General features: G+C 42.7%; 1 protein-coding gene across 2 annotated transcripts in view; it reads left to right on the forward strand.

Annotated features, from left to right (window-relative positions):
* The window catches only part of ZNF292 (zinc finger protein 292), a 404138-nt gene that overhangs the window by 47326 nt on the left and 339421 nt on the right, over window positions 1–17391 (forward strand). Inside the window, exon 2 of one of the 2 annotated variants that reach the window (XM_053710508.1) lies at window positions 264–418. In XM_053710508.1, coding sequence (XP_053566483.1) covers window positions 264–418 — 155 coding nt within the window. Of the gene's footprint in view, window positions 1–263; window positions 419–17391 lie in introns of those variants that run through there. The other variant, XM_053710509.1, reaches the window with a different exon arrangement.

Genomic DNA, 17391 nt, shown 5'->3' on the forward strand with positions numbered 1-17391 from the left:
TTATAAAATTGTGCTCAGTTCTTATATGCACACTTTCTTAGGCGCCAGCTACTACTGAGCAAATGCAAAAGTTCAGTGTATACGGAGGAGTCTGTGTTTGGCTGACTTGCTGTTACATGGACATGGTACAGGGGGCTGGCAAGTTGAATTTGTCAGGAAAAAAATGGCTGTTGAATTGTCTTTTATTCACTTGTTGATAATGAAATTCTACAATCTCATAGGGTTAGATGTCCCTTTTTAACTTATTTTTTTCTCGTTTCCAGACTCTCCTTGAGTATGCAGAGAAATGGAAGGCAACTGAGCACTCTTTGCCCCTTCTGGAAGTGTACACTGTGGCTATTCAAAATTATGCTAAAGCAAGACCCTACCTGACGTCGGAGTGTCAGAATGTTGCCCTTGTGCTTGAGCGCCTAGCTTTGTAAGTATAGCAGTTTGGGATTAGCATTTTTTTTTAAGGCATAGTCTAGTCAAAATGAATCTTTCATGATTCAGATAGAACATGCTATTTTAATCAACTTTCTAATTTACTCCTATTATCAAATTTTCTTCTTTCTCTTGGTATCTTTATCTGAAAAGGCAAGAATGTAAGCATAGGAGCTGGCCCATTTTCGGTTCAGCACCTGGGTAGAACTTTCTGATTGGTCTCTAAATGTAGCCACCAATCGGCAAGTGCTAACCAGGTCTGAACCAAAAATGGGCCAGCTCCTTAGCTTACATTCAAATTCAAATAAAGATACCAAAAGAACGAAGAAAAATCATAATAGGAGTAAATTAGAAAGTTACTTAAAATTGCATGCTCTATCTGAATCATGAGTTTAATTTGACTAGACCAGTGGTTGACATATATGATCAAAAATTAGGAGCCAGAAAGAATATTTAGGAGCCAGACAGTTGGATTTGTATATAGATATATGGATAATGACCCAAAAAGTTAGGAGCCAGGGGTAAAATTCTAGGAGCCAGTGGCTCCCAGGCTCCTGGGTTTGTCGAGCCCTGGACTAGACTATTCCTTTAATCATCTAAAAATTATCCAATTACTCTTCTGTCTGTGTATTGTGGTGTATCAGTCCTTAAAATATTGCAAAACATTTTCCTTTCCTTTTTTTATTTTGTCGTCTTGGTTGCAATATATACATTTTGGCCTGTTTTTTGCTTAGTGGCTGCAGCAAGATTTGTTTGTTCCTCACTCGCAGGCTGTCTATGGTTTTTTTTCATGAAGTACCTATTGCTGCTTGGTATAGTGATGGCATGATTTGTTGTACAGTACTAACTAGGGTTGTACTGATACTAGTATCGGTGCCGATACCAAGTATTTACACGAGTACTTGTACTCATGCAAATGCACCGATACTTATACCGATACCTCCACTTCCTACCCATACGCTATCTTGTGGAGTTTTTTCAAACTGCAAGTTCCCATTTAATTTTAAGTTGTAGTGCTGACTCAACTAAAAATGGTTCACTTCTGTTCGGCCAATACAAATTGCTGTTGTATTGTATTATTGTAAGAGAGATCACTGTACCTCGTTGAGACAAACCTGAAGTACTGGGCAGATAATAAACTGAGATTTCCAGCTCTGGCTAAAATGGCCCAAAATTATCTTTTCTCTTAAGTGTATCCAGTCCACGGATCATCCATTACTTGTGGGATATTCTCCTTCCCAACAGGAAGTTGCAAGAGGATCACCCACAGCAGAGCTGCTATATAGCTCCTCCCCTCACTGCCATACCCAGTCATTCTCTTGTAACTCTCAACAAAGATGGACGTAGTAAGAGGAGAGTGGTGTATTATAGTTAGTTTTTTAACTTCAATCAAAAGTTTGTTATTTTTAAATGGTACCAGAGTGTACTGTTTCATCTCAGGCAGCATTAGAAGAAGAATCTGCCTGTGATTTCTATGATCTTAGCAGAAGTAACTAAGATCCACTGCCGTTCTCACATATTCTGAGGAGTGAGGTAACTTCAGAGGGGGAATGGCGTGCAGGTTTTCCTGCAATAAGGTATGTGCAGTTAACATATTTCTAGGGATGGAATTTGCTAGAAAAATGCTGCTGATACCGGATTAATGTAAGTTAAGCCTTAAATGCAGTGATAGCGACTGGTATCAGGCTTATTAACAGAGATACATACTCTTATAAAAGTGCAATATAAAACGTTTGCTGGCATGTTTAATCGTTTTTATATATGCTTGGTGATGAAACTTATTGGGGCCCAGTTTTTTTCCACATGGCTGGCTTGATTTTTGCCTAGAAACAGTTTCCTGAGGCTTTCCACTGTTGTAATATGAGTGGGAAGGGCCTATTTTAGTGCTTTTCTGTGCAGATAAAAATACTGACAGACATTCAGCTCCCCTCTGCATGATACAGGACATCTCTGATGGGCTCAAAAGGCTTCAAAGTCGTGTTTGAGGAGGGTAACAACCACAGTAGACTGTGGCAGTTGTTGTGACTGTGTTTAAAAAACGTTTTTGTCATTTATTATTCCGTTTTTGTTATTAAGGGGTTAATCATCCATTTGCAAGTGGGTGCAATGCTCTGCTGACTTGTTACATACACTGTAAAAATTGTTAGTGTAACTGCTTTTTTTCACTGTTATTTCAAATTTTGTCAATTTGTTTCTCTTAAAGGCACAGTAACGTTTTTTATATTGCTTGTTAACTTGCTTTAAAGTGTTTTCCAAGCTTGTTAGTCTCATTGCTAGTCTGTACATACATGTCTGAAACAGAGGATCCTTGTTCATTATGTTTAGAAGCCATGGTGGAGCCCCATAGGAGAATGTGTACTAAATGTATTGATTTCACCTTAAACAGTAAAGATCAGTCTTTATCTATAAAATAATTGTCACCAGAGGGTTCTGTCGAGGGGGAAGTTATGCCGACTAACTCTCCCCACGTGTCGGACCCTTCGCCTCCCGCTCAAGGGACGCACGCTAATATGGCGCCAAGTACATCAGGGACGCCCATAGCGATTACTTTGCAGGACATGGCTGCAATCATGAATAATACCCTGTCAGAGGAGGTATTCAGATTGCCTGAATTGAGAGGCAAGCGTGATAGCTCTGGGGTTAGACGAGATACAGAGCGCGTAGATGCTGTAAGAGCCATGTCTGATACTGCGTCACAATATGCAGAACCTGAGGACGGAGAGCTTCAGTCTGTGGGTGACGTCTCTGAATCGGGGAGACCTGATTCAGAGATTTCTAATTTTAAATTTAAGCTTGAGAACCTCCGTGTATTGCTTGGGGGGGTGTATTGCTCCGTGTAGGCTGGATAAATACTATGCAGTGCTGGTGAGTACTGATGTTTTTCCAATACCTAAAAGGCTTACAGAAATTATTAGTAAGGAGTGGGATAGGCCCGGTGTGCCCTTTTCCCCACCACCTATATTTAGAAAAAACAGAATTTATGCTTACCTGATAAATTACTTTCTCCAACGGTGTGTCCGGTCCACGGCGTCATCCTTACTTGTGGGATATTCTCTTCCCCAACAGGAAATGGCAAAGAGCCCAGCAAAGCTGGTCACATGATCCCTCCTAGGCTCCGCCTTCCCCAGTCATTCGACCGACGTAAAGGAGGAATATGCATAGGAGAAATCATATGATACCGTGGTGACTGTAGTTAGAGAAAATAATTAATCAGACCTGATTAAAAACCAGGGCGGGCCGTGGACCGGACACACCGTTGGAGAAAGTAATTTATCAGGTAAGCATAAATTCTGTTTTCTCCAACATAGGTGTGTCCGGTCCACGGCGTCATCCTTACTTGTGGGAACCAATACCAAAGCTTTAGGACACGGATGATGGGAGGGAGCAAATCAGGTCACCTAGATGGAAGGCACCACGGCTTGCAAAACCTTTCTCCCAAAAATAGCCTCAGAAGAAGCAAAAGTATCAAATTTGTAAAATTTGGTAAAAGTGTGCAGTGAAGACCAAGTCGCTGCCTTACATATCTGATCAACAGAAGCCTCGTTCTTGAAGGCCCATGTGGAAGCCACAGCCCTAGTGGAGTGAGCTGTGATTCTTTCAGGAGGCTGCCGTCCGGCAGTCTCATAAGCCAATCGGATGATGCTTTTAAGCCAAAAAGAGAGAGAGGTAGAAGTTGCTTTTTGACCTCTCCTTTTACCAGAATAAACAACAAACAAGGAAGATGTTTGTCTGAAATCCTTTGTAGCCTCTAAATAGAATTTTAGAGCACGAACTACATCCAAATTGTGCAACAAACGTTCCTTCTTTGAAACTGGATTCGGACACAAAGAAGGCACAACTATCTCCTGGTTAATATTTTTGTTAGAAACAACTTTCGGAAGAAAACCAGGTTTAGTACGCAAAACCACCTTATCTGCATGGAACACCAGATAAGGAGGAGAACACTGCAGAGCAGATAACTCTGAAACTCTTCTGGCAGAAGAAATTGCAACCAAAAACAAAACTTTCCAAGATAATAACTTAATATCAACGGAATGTAAGGGTTCAAACGGAACCCCTTGAAGAACTGAAAGAACTAAATTGAGACTCCAAGGAGGAGTCAAAGGTTTGTAAACAGGCTTGATTCTAATCAGAGCCTGAACAAAAGCTTGAACATCTGGCACAGCCGCCAGTTTTTTGTGAAGTAAAACAGATAAAGCAGAAATCTGTCCCTTCAAAGAACTTGCAGATAATCCTTTCTCCAAACCCTCTTGTAGAAAGGATAGAATCTTAGGAATCTTAATCTTGTTCCATGGGAATCCTTTAGATTCGCACCAACAGATATATTTTTTCCATATTTTATGGTAAATTTTTCTAGTTACAGGCTTTCTAGCCTGAATAAGAGTATCAATGACAGAATCTGAGAACCCACGCTTTGATAAAATCAAGCGTTCAATCTCCAAGCAGTCAGTTGGAGTGAGGCCAGATTCGGATGTTCGAACGGACCTTGAACAAGAAGGTCCTGTCTCAAAGGTAGCTTCCATGGTGGAGCCGATGACATATTCACCAGGTCTGCATACCAAGTTCTGCGTGGCCACGCAGGAGCTATCAAGATCACCGAAACCCTCTCCTGATTGATCCTGGCTACCAGCCTGGGAATGAGAGGAAACGGTGGGAATACATAAGCTAGGTTGAAGGTCCAGGGCGCTACTAGTGCATCCACTAGAGTCGCCTTGGGATCCCTGGATCTGGACCCGTAGCAAGGAACCTTGAAGTTCTGACGAGACGCCATCAGATCCATGTCTGGAATGCCCCATAATTGAGTTATTTGGGCAAAGATTTCCGGATGGAGTTCCCACTCCCCCGGATGAAATGTCTGACGACTCAGAAAATCCGCTTCCCAATTTTCCACTCCTGGGATGTGGATTGCAGACAAGTGGCAGGAGTGAATCTCCGCCCATCGAATTATTTTGGTCACTTCTTCCATCGCCAGGGAACTCCTTGTTCCCCCCTGATGGTTGATATATGCAACAGTCGTCATGTTGTCTGATTGAAACCTTATGAATTTGGCCTTTGCTAGTTGAGGCCAAGCCTTGAGAGCATTGAATATCGCTCTTAGTTCCAGAATGTTGATCGGGAGAAGAGATTCTTCCCGAGACCATAGACCCTGAGCTTTCAGGGGTTCCCAGACCGCGCCCCAGCCCACCAGACTGGCGTCGGTCGTGACAATGACCCACTCTGGTCTGCGGAAGCTCATCCCTTGTGAAAGGTTGTCCAGGGTCAGCCACCAACGGAGTGAATCTCTGGTCCTCTGATCTACTTGGATCGTCGGAGACAAGTCTGTATAATCCCCATTCCACTGTCTGAGCATGCACAGTTGTAATGGTCTTAGATGAATTCGCGCAAAAGGAACTATGTCCATTGCCGCAACCATCAAACCTATTACTTCCATGCACTGCGCAATGGAAGGAAGAAGAACAGAATGAAGTACTTGACAAGAGCTTAGAAGTTTTGATTTTCTGGCCTCTGTCAGAAAAATCTTCATTTCTAAGGAGTCTAATATTGTTCCCAAGAAGGGAACTCTTGTTGACGGGGATAGAGAACTTTTTTTCTACGTTCACTTTCCACCCGTGAGATCTGAGAAAGGCTAGGACAATGTCCGTATGAGCCTTTGCTTGTGGCAGACACGATGAATTGACCTTCCTGGATGGTAGGAAGAATTGTCCGAATGGTTTCCATTTTGAACGATGGAACCCTGAGAAATTTGTTTAGGATCACGAGATCTAAGATTGGTCTGACTGTTCCCTCTTTTTTGGGAACTATGAACAGATTGGAGTAGAATCCCATCCCTTGTTCTCCTAACGGAACAGGATGAATCACTCCCATTTTTAACAGGTCTTCTACACAATGTAAGAATGCCTGTCTTTTTATGTGGTCTGAAGACAATTGAGACCTGTGGAACCTTCCCCTTGGGGGTAGCTCCTTGAATTCCAGAAGATAACCTTGGGATACTATTTCTAGTGCCCAAGGATCCAGAACATCTCTTGCCCAAGCCTGAGCGAAGAGAGAAAGTCTGCCCCCCACCAGATCCGGTCCCGGATCGGGGGCCAACATCTCATGCTGTCTTGGTAGCAGTGGCAGGTTTCTTGGCCTGCTTACCTTTGTTCCAGCCTTGCATTGGCCTCCAGGCTGGCTTGGTTTGAGAAGTATTACCCTCTTGCTTAGAGGATGTAGAATTTGAGGCTGGTCCGTTTCTACGAAAGGGACGAAAATTTGGTTTATTTTTAGCCTTAAAAGACCTATCCTGAGGAAGGGCCGGGCCCTTTCCCCCAGTGATATCTGAAATAATCTCTTTCAAATCAGGGCCAAACAGCGTTTTCCCCTTGAAAGGTATGTTAAGCAATTTGTTCTTGGAGGACGCATCCGCTGACCAAGACTTTAGCCAAAGCGCTCTGCGCGCCACAATAGCAAAACCTGAATTTTTCGCCGCTAATCTAGCTAATTGCAAAGTGGCGTCCAAAGTAAAAGAGTTAGCCAATTTAAGAGCTTGAACTCTGTCCATAACCTCCTCATAAGAAGATTCTTTATTGAGCGACTTTTCTAGTTCATCGAACCAGAAACACGCTGCTGTAGTGACAGGAACAATGCATGAAATTGGTTGTAGAAGGTAACCTTGCTGAACAAACATCTTTTTAAGCAAACCCTCTAATTTTTTATCCATAGGATCTTTGAAAGCACAACTATCTTCTATAGGGATAGTAGTGCGTTTGTTTAGAGTAGAAACCGCCCCCTCGACCTTGGGGACTGTCTGCCATAAGTCCTTTCTGGGGTCGACCATAGGAAACAATTTCTTAAATATAGGGGGAGGGACAAAAGGTATGCCGGGCCTTTCCCATTCTTTATTTACAATGTCCGCCACCCGCTTGGGTATAGGAAAAGCTTCGGGGGGCACCGGGACCTCTAGGAACTTGTCCATCTTACATAATTTCTCTGGAATGACCAAATTGTCACAATCATCCAGAGTAGATAACACCTCCTTAAGCAGAGCGCGGAGATGTTCCAATTTAAATTTGAATGTAATAACATCAGGTTCAGCTTGATGAGAAATTTTTCCTGAATCTGAAATTTCTCCCTCAGACAAAACCTCCCTGGCCCCTTCAGACTGGTGTAAGGGCATGTCAGAACCATTATCATCAGCGTCCTCATGCTCTTCAGTATCTAAAACAGAGCAGTCGCGCTTACGCTGATAAGTGGGCATTTTGGCTAAAATGTTTTTAATAGAATTATCCATTACAGCCGTTAATTGTTGCATAGTAAGAAGTATTGGCGCACTAGATGTACTAGGGGCCTCCTGTGTGGGCAAGACTGGCGTAGACATAGGAGGGGATGATGCAGTACCATGCTTACTCCCCTCACTTGAGGAATCATCTTGGGCATCATTTTCCCTAAATTGTTTGTCACATACATCACATCTATTTAAATGAGAAGGAACCTTGGCTTCCCCACATACAGAACATAGTCTATCTGATAGTTCAGACATGTTAAGCAGGCATAAACTTGATAACAAGCACAAAAAACGTTTTAAAATAAAACCGTTACTGTCACTTTAAATTTTAAACTGAACACACTTTATTACTGAATATGAAAAAAAGCATGAAGGAATTGTTCAAAATTCACCAAAATTTCACCACAGTGTCTTAAAGCCTTAAAAGTATTGCACACCAAATTTGAAAGCTTTAACTCTTAAAATAACGGAACCGGAGCCGTTTTTACATTTAACCCCTATACAGTCCCTGGTATCTGCTTTGCTGAGACCCAACCAAGCCCAGAGGGGAATACGATACCAAATGACGCCTTCAGTAAACTTTTTCTGTGTATCTGAGCTCCTCACACATGCATCTGCATGCCTTGCTTCCCAAAAACAACTGCGCATTAGTGGCGCGAAAATGAGGCTCTGCCTATGATTAGAAAAGGCCCCCAGTGAAAAAGGTGTCCAATACAGTACCTGCCGTTTTTTTAACATAATTCCCAAGATTAAAATAACTCCTCAAAGCTATAATCTATTAAAAATGCTTATAAAGTAATCGTTTTAGCCCAGAAAAATGTCTACCAGTCTTTAAAGCCCTTGTGAAGCCCTCTATTCTTATTAAGAAAATGGCTTACCGGATCCCATAGGGAAAATGACAGCTTCCAGCATTACCAAGTCTTGTTAGAAATGTGTCATACTTCAAGCAGCAAAGTCTGCCCACTGTTTCCCCCAACTGAAGTTAATTCATCTCAACAGTCCTGTGTGGAAACAGCCATCGATTTTAGTAACGGTTGCTAAAATCATTTTCCTCTTACAAACAGAAATCTTCATCTCTTTTCTGTTTCAGAGTAAATAGTACATACCAGCACTATTTTAAAATAACAAACTCTTGATAGAAGAATAAAAACTACATTAAAACACCAAAAAACTCTGAGCCATCTCCGTGGAGATGTTGCCTGTGCAACGGCAAAGAGAATGACTGGGGAAGGCGGAGCCTAGGAGGGATCATGTGACCAGCTTTGCTGGGCTCTTTGCCATTTCCTGTTGGGGAAGAGAATATCCCACAAGTAAGGATGACGCCGTGGACCGGACACACCTATGTTGGAGAAATGTTTCCAATAGATGCCACTACACGGGACTTATGGCAGACTGTCCCTAAGGTGGAGGGAGCAGTTTCTACTTTAGCAAAGCGTACCACTATCCCGGTTGAGGACAGTTGTGCTTTTTCAGATCCAATGGATAAAAAATTAGAGGGTTACCTTAAGAAAATGTTTATTCAACAAGGTTTTATTTTACAGCCCCCTTGCATGCATTGCGCCTGTCACTGCTGCGGCGGCATTCTGGTTTGAGGCCCTGGAAGAGGCCATCCATACAGCTCCATTGACTGAAATTGTTGACAAGCTTAGAACTCTTAAGCTAGCTAACTCATTTGTTTCTGATGCCATTGTTTATTTGACTAAACTAACGGCTAAGAATTCCGGATTCGCCATCCAGGTGCGTAGGGCGCTATGGCTCAAATCCTGGTCAGCTGATGTGACTTCAAAGTCTAAATTACTCAACATTCCTTTCAAGGGGCAGACCTTATTCGGGCCTGGTTTGAAAGAAATTATTGCTGACATTACTGGAGGTAAGGGTCATACCCTTCCTCAGGACAGGGCCAAATCAAAGGCCAAACAGTCTAATTTTCGTGCCTTTCGAAATTTCAAGGCAGGTGCAGCATCAACTTCCTCTGCTTCAAAACAAGAGGGAACTTTTGCTCAACCCAAGCAGGCCTGGAAACCTAACCAGTCCTGGAACAAGGGCAAGCAGGCCAGAAAGCCTGCTGCTGCCTCTAAGACAGCATGAAGGAGCGGCCCGCTATCCGACAACGGATCTAGTAGGGGGCAGACTCTCTCTCTTCGCCCAGGCGTGGGCAAGAGATGTTCAGGATCCCTGGGCGTTGGAGATCATATCTCAGGGATATCTTCTGGACTTCAAAGCTTCTCCTCCACAAGGGGGATTTCACCTTTCAAGATTATCTGCAAACCAGATAAAGAAAGAGGCATTCCTAAGCTGCGTACAAGATGATCTTGTAATGGGAGTGATCCATCCAGTTCCGCGGACGGAACAAGGACAGGGGTTTTATTCAAATCTGTTTGTGGTTCCCAAAAAAGAGGGAACCTTAAGACCAATTTTGGATCTAAAGATCCTAAACAAATTCCTCAGTTCCTTCATTCAAGATGGAAACTATTCGAACCATTTTACCCATGATCCAAGAGGGTCAGTACATGACCACAGTGGACTTAAAGGATGCCTACCTTCACATTCCGATTCACAAGAATAATCATCAGTTCCTGAGGTTTGCCTTTCTAGACAGGCATTACCAATTTGTAGCTCTTCCATTCGGGTTGGCTACAGCTTCAAGAATTTTTACAAAGGTTCTAAACTCATTTCTGGCGGTCCTAAGACCGCGAGGCATAGCGGTGGCTCCTTACCTGGACGACATCCTGATACAGGCGTCAAGCTTTCAAATTGCCAAATCTCATACAGAGATAGTTCTGGCATTCCTGAGGTCGCATGGGTGGAAAGTGAACGAAGAAAAGAGTTCTCTATCTCCTCTCACAAGGGTTTCCTTCCTAGGGACTCTAATAGATTCTTTAGAAATTAAAATTTACCTGACGGAGTCCAGGTTATCAAAAATTCTAAATGCTTGCCGTGTTCTTCACTCCATTCCGCGCCCCACGGTGGCTCAGTGCATGGAAGTAATCGGCTTAATGGTACCGGCGATGGACATAGTGCCATTTGCACGCCTGCATCTCAGACCGCTGCAATTATGCATGCTCAGTCAGTGGAATGGGGATTACACAGATTTGTCCCCTCTACTAAATCTGGATCAGGAAACCAGAAATGTATCTTCTCTGGTGGTTATCTCGGGCCCATCTGTCCAAGGGTATGACCTTTCGCAGACCAGATTGGACAATTGTAACAACAGATGCCAGCCTTCTAGGTTGGGTTGCAGTCTGGAACTCCCTGAAGGCTCAGGGTTCATGGGCTCAGAAGGAGAAACTCCTCCCAATAAATATTCTGGAGTTAAGAGCAATATTCAATGCTCTTCTGGCTTGGCCTCAGCTAGCTACACTGAGGCTCATCAGATTTCAGTCGGACAACATCACGACTGTGGCTTACATCAACCATCAAGGGGGAACCAGGAGTTCCCTAGCGATGTCAGAAGTCTCCAAGATAATTCGCTGGGCAGAGACTCACTCTTGCCACCTGTCAGCGATCTATATCCCAGGTGTAGAGAACTGGGAGGCGGATTTTCTAAGTCGTCAGACTTTTCGTCCGGGGGAATGGGAACTCCATCCGGAGGTGTTTGCTCAATTGGTTCTCCGTTGGGGCAAACCAGAATTGGATCTCATGGCGTCTCGCCAGAACGCCAAGCTTCCTTGTTACGGATCCAGGTCCAGGGACCCAGAAGCGGCACTGATAGATGCTCTAGCAGCGCATTGGTTCTTCAACCTGGCTTATGTGTTTCCACCGTTTCCTTCTGCTCCCTCGTCTGATTGCCAAAATCCAACAGGAAAGAGCATCGGTGATATAGATAGCGCCTGCGTGGCCACGCAGGACCTGGTATGCAGACCTAGTGGACATGTCATCCTTTCCACCATGGACTCTGCCTCTGAGACAAGACCTTCTAATACAAGGTCCTTTCAATCATCCGAATCTACTTTCTCTGAGACTGACTGCATGGAGATTGAACGCTTGATCCTATCAAAGCGTGGCTTCTCCGAGTCAGTAATTGATACCTTAATACAGGCATGAAAGCCTGTCACCAGGAAAATTTACCACAAGATATGGCTTGAATATCTTCATTGGTGTGAATCCAAGAATTACTCATGGAGTAGTGTTAGGATTCCTAGGATATTGTCCTTCCTCCAAGAGGGTTTGGACAAAGGATTTTCAGCTAGTTCTTTAAAGGGACAGATTTCTGCTCTGTCTATTCTTTTACACAAGCGTCTGGCAGAAGTTCCAGACGTTCAGGCATTTTGTCAGGCTTTAGTTAGAATTAAGCCTGTGTTTAAACCTGTTGCTCCTCCATGGAGCTTAAACTTGGTTCTTAAAGTTCTTCAAGGGGTTCCGTTTGAACCCCTTCATTCTTTTGATATCAAACTTTCATGGAAAGTTCTTTTTCTGATGGCTATTTCCTCAGCTCAAAGAGTCTCGGAGTTATCTGCCTTACATTGTGATTCTCCTTATCTTTCATTCAGATAAAGTTGTTCTGCGTACAAAACCTGGGTTTTTACCTAAGGTGGTTTCTAACAAGAATATCAATCAAGAGATTGTTGTTCCATCATTATGTCCTAATCCTTCTTCAAAGAAGGAACGTCTTTTGCATAATCTAGACGTAGTCTGTGCCTTGAAGTTTTACTTACAGGCTACTAAAGATTTTCGCCAAACATCTAACCTGTTTGTTGTTTACTCTGGACAGAGGAGAGGTCAGAAGGCCTCTGCAACCTCTCTTTCTTTTTGGCTTCGGAGTATAATCCGTTTAGCCTATGAGACTGCTGGACAGCAGCCTCCTGAAAGGATTACAGCTCATTCTACCAGAGCTGTGGCTTCCACCTGGGCCTTTAAAAATGAGGCCTCTGTTGAACAGATTTGCAAGCCTGCAACTTGGTCTTCGCTTCATACTTTTTCCAAATTTTACAAATTTGATACTTTTGCTTCTTCGGAGGCTGTTTTTGGGAGAAAGGTTCTACAGGCAGTGGTTCCTTCCGTTTAAGTTCCTGCCTTGTCCCTCCCATCATCCGTGTACTTTAGCTTTGGTATTGGTATCCCACAAGTAATGGATGATCCGTGGACTGGATACACTTAACAAGAGAAAACATAATTTATGCTTACCTGATAAATTTATTTCTCTTGTAGTGTATCCAGTCCACGGCCCGCCCTGTCCTTTTCAGGCAGGTCTAAATTTTAATTAAACTACAGTCACCACTGCACCCTATGGTTTCTCCTTTCTCGGCTTGTTTCGGTCGAATGACTGGATATGGCAGTGAGGGGAGGAGCTATATGGCAGCTCTGCTGTGGGTGATCCTCTTGCAACTTCCTGTTGGGAAGGAGAATATCCCACAAGTAATGGATGATCCGTGGACTGGATACACTACAAGAGAAATAAATGTATCAGGTAAGCATAAATTATGTTTTTGCCCCATGCAGTAGTGCTGAAAGTGAAAGACTGTTCAGCTTAGCATCAAACAACATTACTGATAGCAGAAACAGACGTATAGCTGAACATACAGAGATGCTTCTGTTCCTTAAAAAGAACTTGCCACTAACTTTTGAAAAATGATTATAATTGCTAGATTGCCTGTTATACTGCTAGTTCTTATCTTGCACAATTATGCTCAAAACATACTGTACTCTGAGGAACATCCTTAAGCTTCTATAATTGCAGGAAGAGTGTTCATAGGAATTAACTTAATTTTTCCTATGAACACACATCTTACAATAATATGACTAGATTTAGATTACATTTGATATATAAGCTTTACCAATGCTCTGTTCACATTTCCAACTCAATAGACTTTAATGGAGTTGGACATGCAATGCGAGCATTGGTAAAGCTTACCAGTCAAATGTAAGCTAGCCCATAGTGTTCCCCATGTTTAAACAGTGCACTGGTATTTTTTACTGTATTGCACTTTTGGTTGGTTGTGATATTACATTTGTTATTATTTGTTGTTGTTGTTATGAATATATTTTAATGTAACATTTTTATTTATAAACATGTTCTGTAAAATTTCTGCAAGTCTTTACAACTTTGTGACAACAAGCAAATAAAACTGTTTTATTTCATAATGTCTTTTACAGTTCTTCATAATTATAAAGAAGCTATCTTAACTCATTAGTCGGTATTGTGCTTGGGACACTGTCACATGACTTAAAAAGTATCGGTAATTGGTATCGGCAAGTATTTAAAGAAAAGTATCGGTACTTGTACTCAGTCTTAAAAAAATGGTATCGGTGCAACCCTAGTACTAACCATGAGACAGCTACACATAGACACTTTTTTTTTTTTTTTTCTCACCTGTTTCTTCTTTTCCTTCCTGTCTGATCTATTATATCCCTTAGCACATGTTTTGTTTAAGTTTTCAGAAAAAAAGGTGCAGGTTGCTTAGTTAAAGGGATAGTAAACACAAAAATGTTGTTGTTTAAAAAGATAGATAATTCCTTTATTTACCATTCCCCAGTTTTGCATAACCAACACTGTTATAGAAATATACTTTTCTCTTGTTAAGTGTGTTCAGTCCACGGGTCATCCATTACTTATGGGATATATTCTCCTTCCCAACAGGAAGTTGCAAGAGGATCACCCAAGCAGAGCTGCTATATAGCTCCTCCCCTCACATGTCATACCCAGTCATTCTCTTGCAACCCTCAACAAAGAAGGAGGTCGCGAGAGGAGTTGGAGTTTTTACTTAATTTTTCTTCAATCAAAAGTTTGTTATTTTAAAATGGCACCAGAGTGTGCCGTTTTTTGTATCTCAGGCAGTATTTGGAGAAGAATCTGCCTGCGTTTTTCTATGATCTTAGCAGACGTAACTAAGATCCGCTGGCTGTTCTCGACATTCTGAGGAGTAGGGTAACTTCAGAAAGAGGGGAATAGCATGCGGGGTCCCCCGCAAATGAGGTATGTGCAGTACATTATTTTCTGGGAATGGAATTGACTTAGAAAATACTGCTGTTACCCATATGATGTAAGTACAGCCTTAAATGCAGTAGTAGCGACTGGTATCAGGCTGATAAATGTATGCGCAGTTGAGTTAATTTCTAGGGACTAGAATTTGACTGAGATAATACTGTTAATACTGAAATAATGTTTAAGCCTTATCTGCAGTGGAAGTGACTGGTAGCAGGCTTAGTGATAACTTTGCATGACATTGAAAATGTTGTTTTTAAAACGTTTACTGGCATGTTATTCGTTTTGTGAGGTACTTTGGTGATAAATCCTTTTGGGCATGATTTTTTTCCACATGGCTAACATATTTTTCTGCATAGAAACCGTTATATCAGGGCTCCCACTGTTGTAATATGAGTGGGAGGGACCTTGTTTTAGCGCTTTGTTGCGCAGTTAAAATTCTAGCACAGTCTTCCTGCTTCTTCCTCCTTGATCCAGGACGTCTCTAGAGAGCTCAAGGGTCTGCAAAATTCGTTTTTGAGGGAGGTAATCAGTCACAGCAGATCTGTGACAGTGTGTTTGACTGTGATAAAAGCGTTAAATCTTAATTTGATATCCGTTTTTGGGTATTGAGGGGTTAATCATCCTTTTGCTAATGGGTGCAATCCTCTGCTAATTAATACACTTCTCGTTAAGAATTGTTTGACTATAACTGTGTTTTTTAAAAGCGCTGCAGCGTTTTTTATATTTGTTGTAAACTTATTGAAAGTGATTTCCAAGCTTGCTAGCTTCATTGCTAAGTCTGTTTAAACTTGTCTGATACAGAGGAATCTGCTTGTTCATTATGTTCAAAAGCCGATGTGGAGCCCAATAGAACTATGTGTACCAATTGTATTGATATTACTTTGAATAAAAGTCAATCTGTACCGATAAAGAAATTATCACCAGACAACGAGGGGGAAGTGATGCTGTCTAACTCTCCTCACGTGTCAGTACCTTCATCTCCCGCTCGGGAGGTGCGTGAGATTGAGGCGCCAAGTACATCAAGGCCCTTACAAATCACTTTACATGATATGGCTAATGTTATGAAAGAAGTATTATACAATATGCCCGAATTAAGAGGCAAGCGCGATAGCTCTGGGTTAAGGACAGAGCGCGCTGATGACACGAGAGCCATGTCTGATACTGCGTCACAATTTGCAGAACATGAGGACGGTGAGCTTCATTCTGTCGGTGACGGTTCTGATTCGGGGAGACCGGATTCAGAAATTTCAAATTTTAAATTTAAGCTTGAGAACCTCCGCGTGTTACTAGGGGAGGTGTTAGCGGCTCTGAATGATTGCGACACGGTGGCAATCCCAGAGAAATTATGTAGGTTGGATAGATACTATGCGGTAGCGGTGTGTACTGACGTTTTTCCTATACCAAAAAGGCTTACAGAAATTATTAGTAAGGAGTGGGATAGACCCGGTGTGCCCTTTTCCCCTCCTCCGATATTTAGAAAAATGTTTCCTATAGACGCCACCACACGAAACTTATGGCAGACCCTCCCTAAGGTGGAGGGAGCAGTTTCTACTTTAGCCAAGCGTACCACTATCCCGGTGGAGGATAGCTGTGCTTTCTCAGATCCAATGGATAAAAAATTAGAGGGTTACCTTAAGAAAATGTTTGTTCAACAAGGTTTTATATTGCAGCCTCTTGCATGCATTGCGCCTGTCACGGCTGCAGCGGCATTTTGGTTTGAGTCTCTGGAAGAGGCGATTCGCACAGCACCATTGGATGAGACTTTGAGCAAAGTTAGAAAGCTTAAACTGGCTAATGCGTTTGTTTATGATGCCGTAGTGCATTTAACCAAACTTACGGCTAAAAATTCCGGATTCGCCATACAGGCGCGCAGGGCGCTATGGCTTAAATCCTGGTCAGCAGATGTAAGTTCTAAGTCTAAACTACTTAACATTCCCTTCAAAGGGCAGACCTTATTCGGGCCCGGCTTGAAGGAAATTATTGCTGATATTACGGGAGGTAAGGGCCACACCCTTCCTCAGGACAGGGCCAAACCAAAGGCCAAACAGTCTAATTTTCGTGCCTTTCGTAACTTCAAGGCAGGAGCTGCATCAACTTCCTCTGCTCCAAAACAGGAAGGAACTACTGATCGTTACAGACAGGGTTGGAAAGGCAACCAGTCATGGAACAAGGGCAAGCAGGCCAGAAAGCCTACTTCCGCCCCTAAGACAGCATGAAGACAGGGCCCCCTCTCCGGAGACGGATCTAGTGGGGGGCAGACTTTCTCTCTTCGCCCAGGCTTGGGCAAGAGATGTACAGGATCCCTGGACGTTGGAGATTATATCTCAGGGATACCTTCTGGATTTCAAAGCTTCTCCTCCACAAGGGAGGTTTCATCTGTCAAGGTTATCAACAAACCTAGTAAAGAAAGAGGCATTCCTACAATGTGTACAAGACCTCTTAGTGATGGGAGTGATCCACCCAGTTCCGCGAACGGAACGAGGACAAGGGTTTTACTCAAATCTATTTGTGGTTCCCAAAAAAGAGGGAACCTTCAGACCAATCTTAGACTTAAAAATCTTAAACAAATTCCTAAGGGTTCCATCGTTCAAGATGGAAACCATTCGGACCATCCTACCCATGATCCAAGAGGGTCAATATATGACTACAGTGGACTTAAAGGATGCCTACCTTCACATACCGATTCACAAAGATCATTATCGGTACCTAAGGTTTGCTTTTCTAGACAAGCATTACCAGTTTGTAGCTCTTCCCTTCGGGTTAGCTACGGCCCCGAGAA

Source organism: Bombina bombina, chromosome 4, assembly GCF_027579735.1.
Source record: "Bombina bombina isolate aBomBom1 chromosome 4, aBomBom1.pri, whole genome shotgun sequence".
Taxonomy (NCBI): Eukaryota; Metazoa; Chordata; class Amphibia; order Anura; family Bombinatoridae; genus Bombina; species Bombina bombina.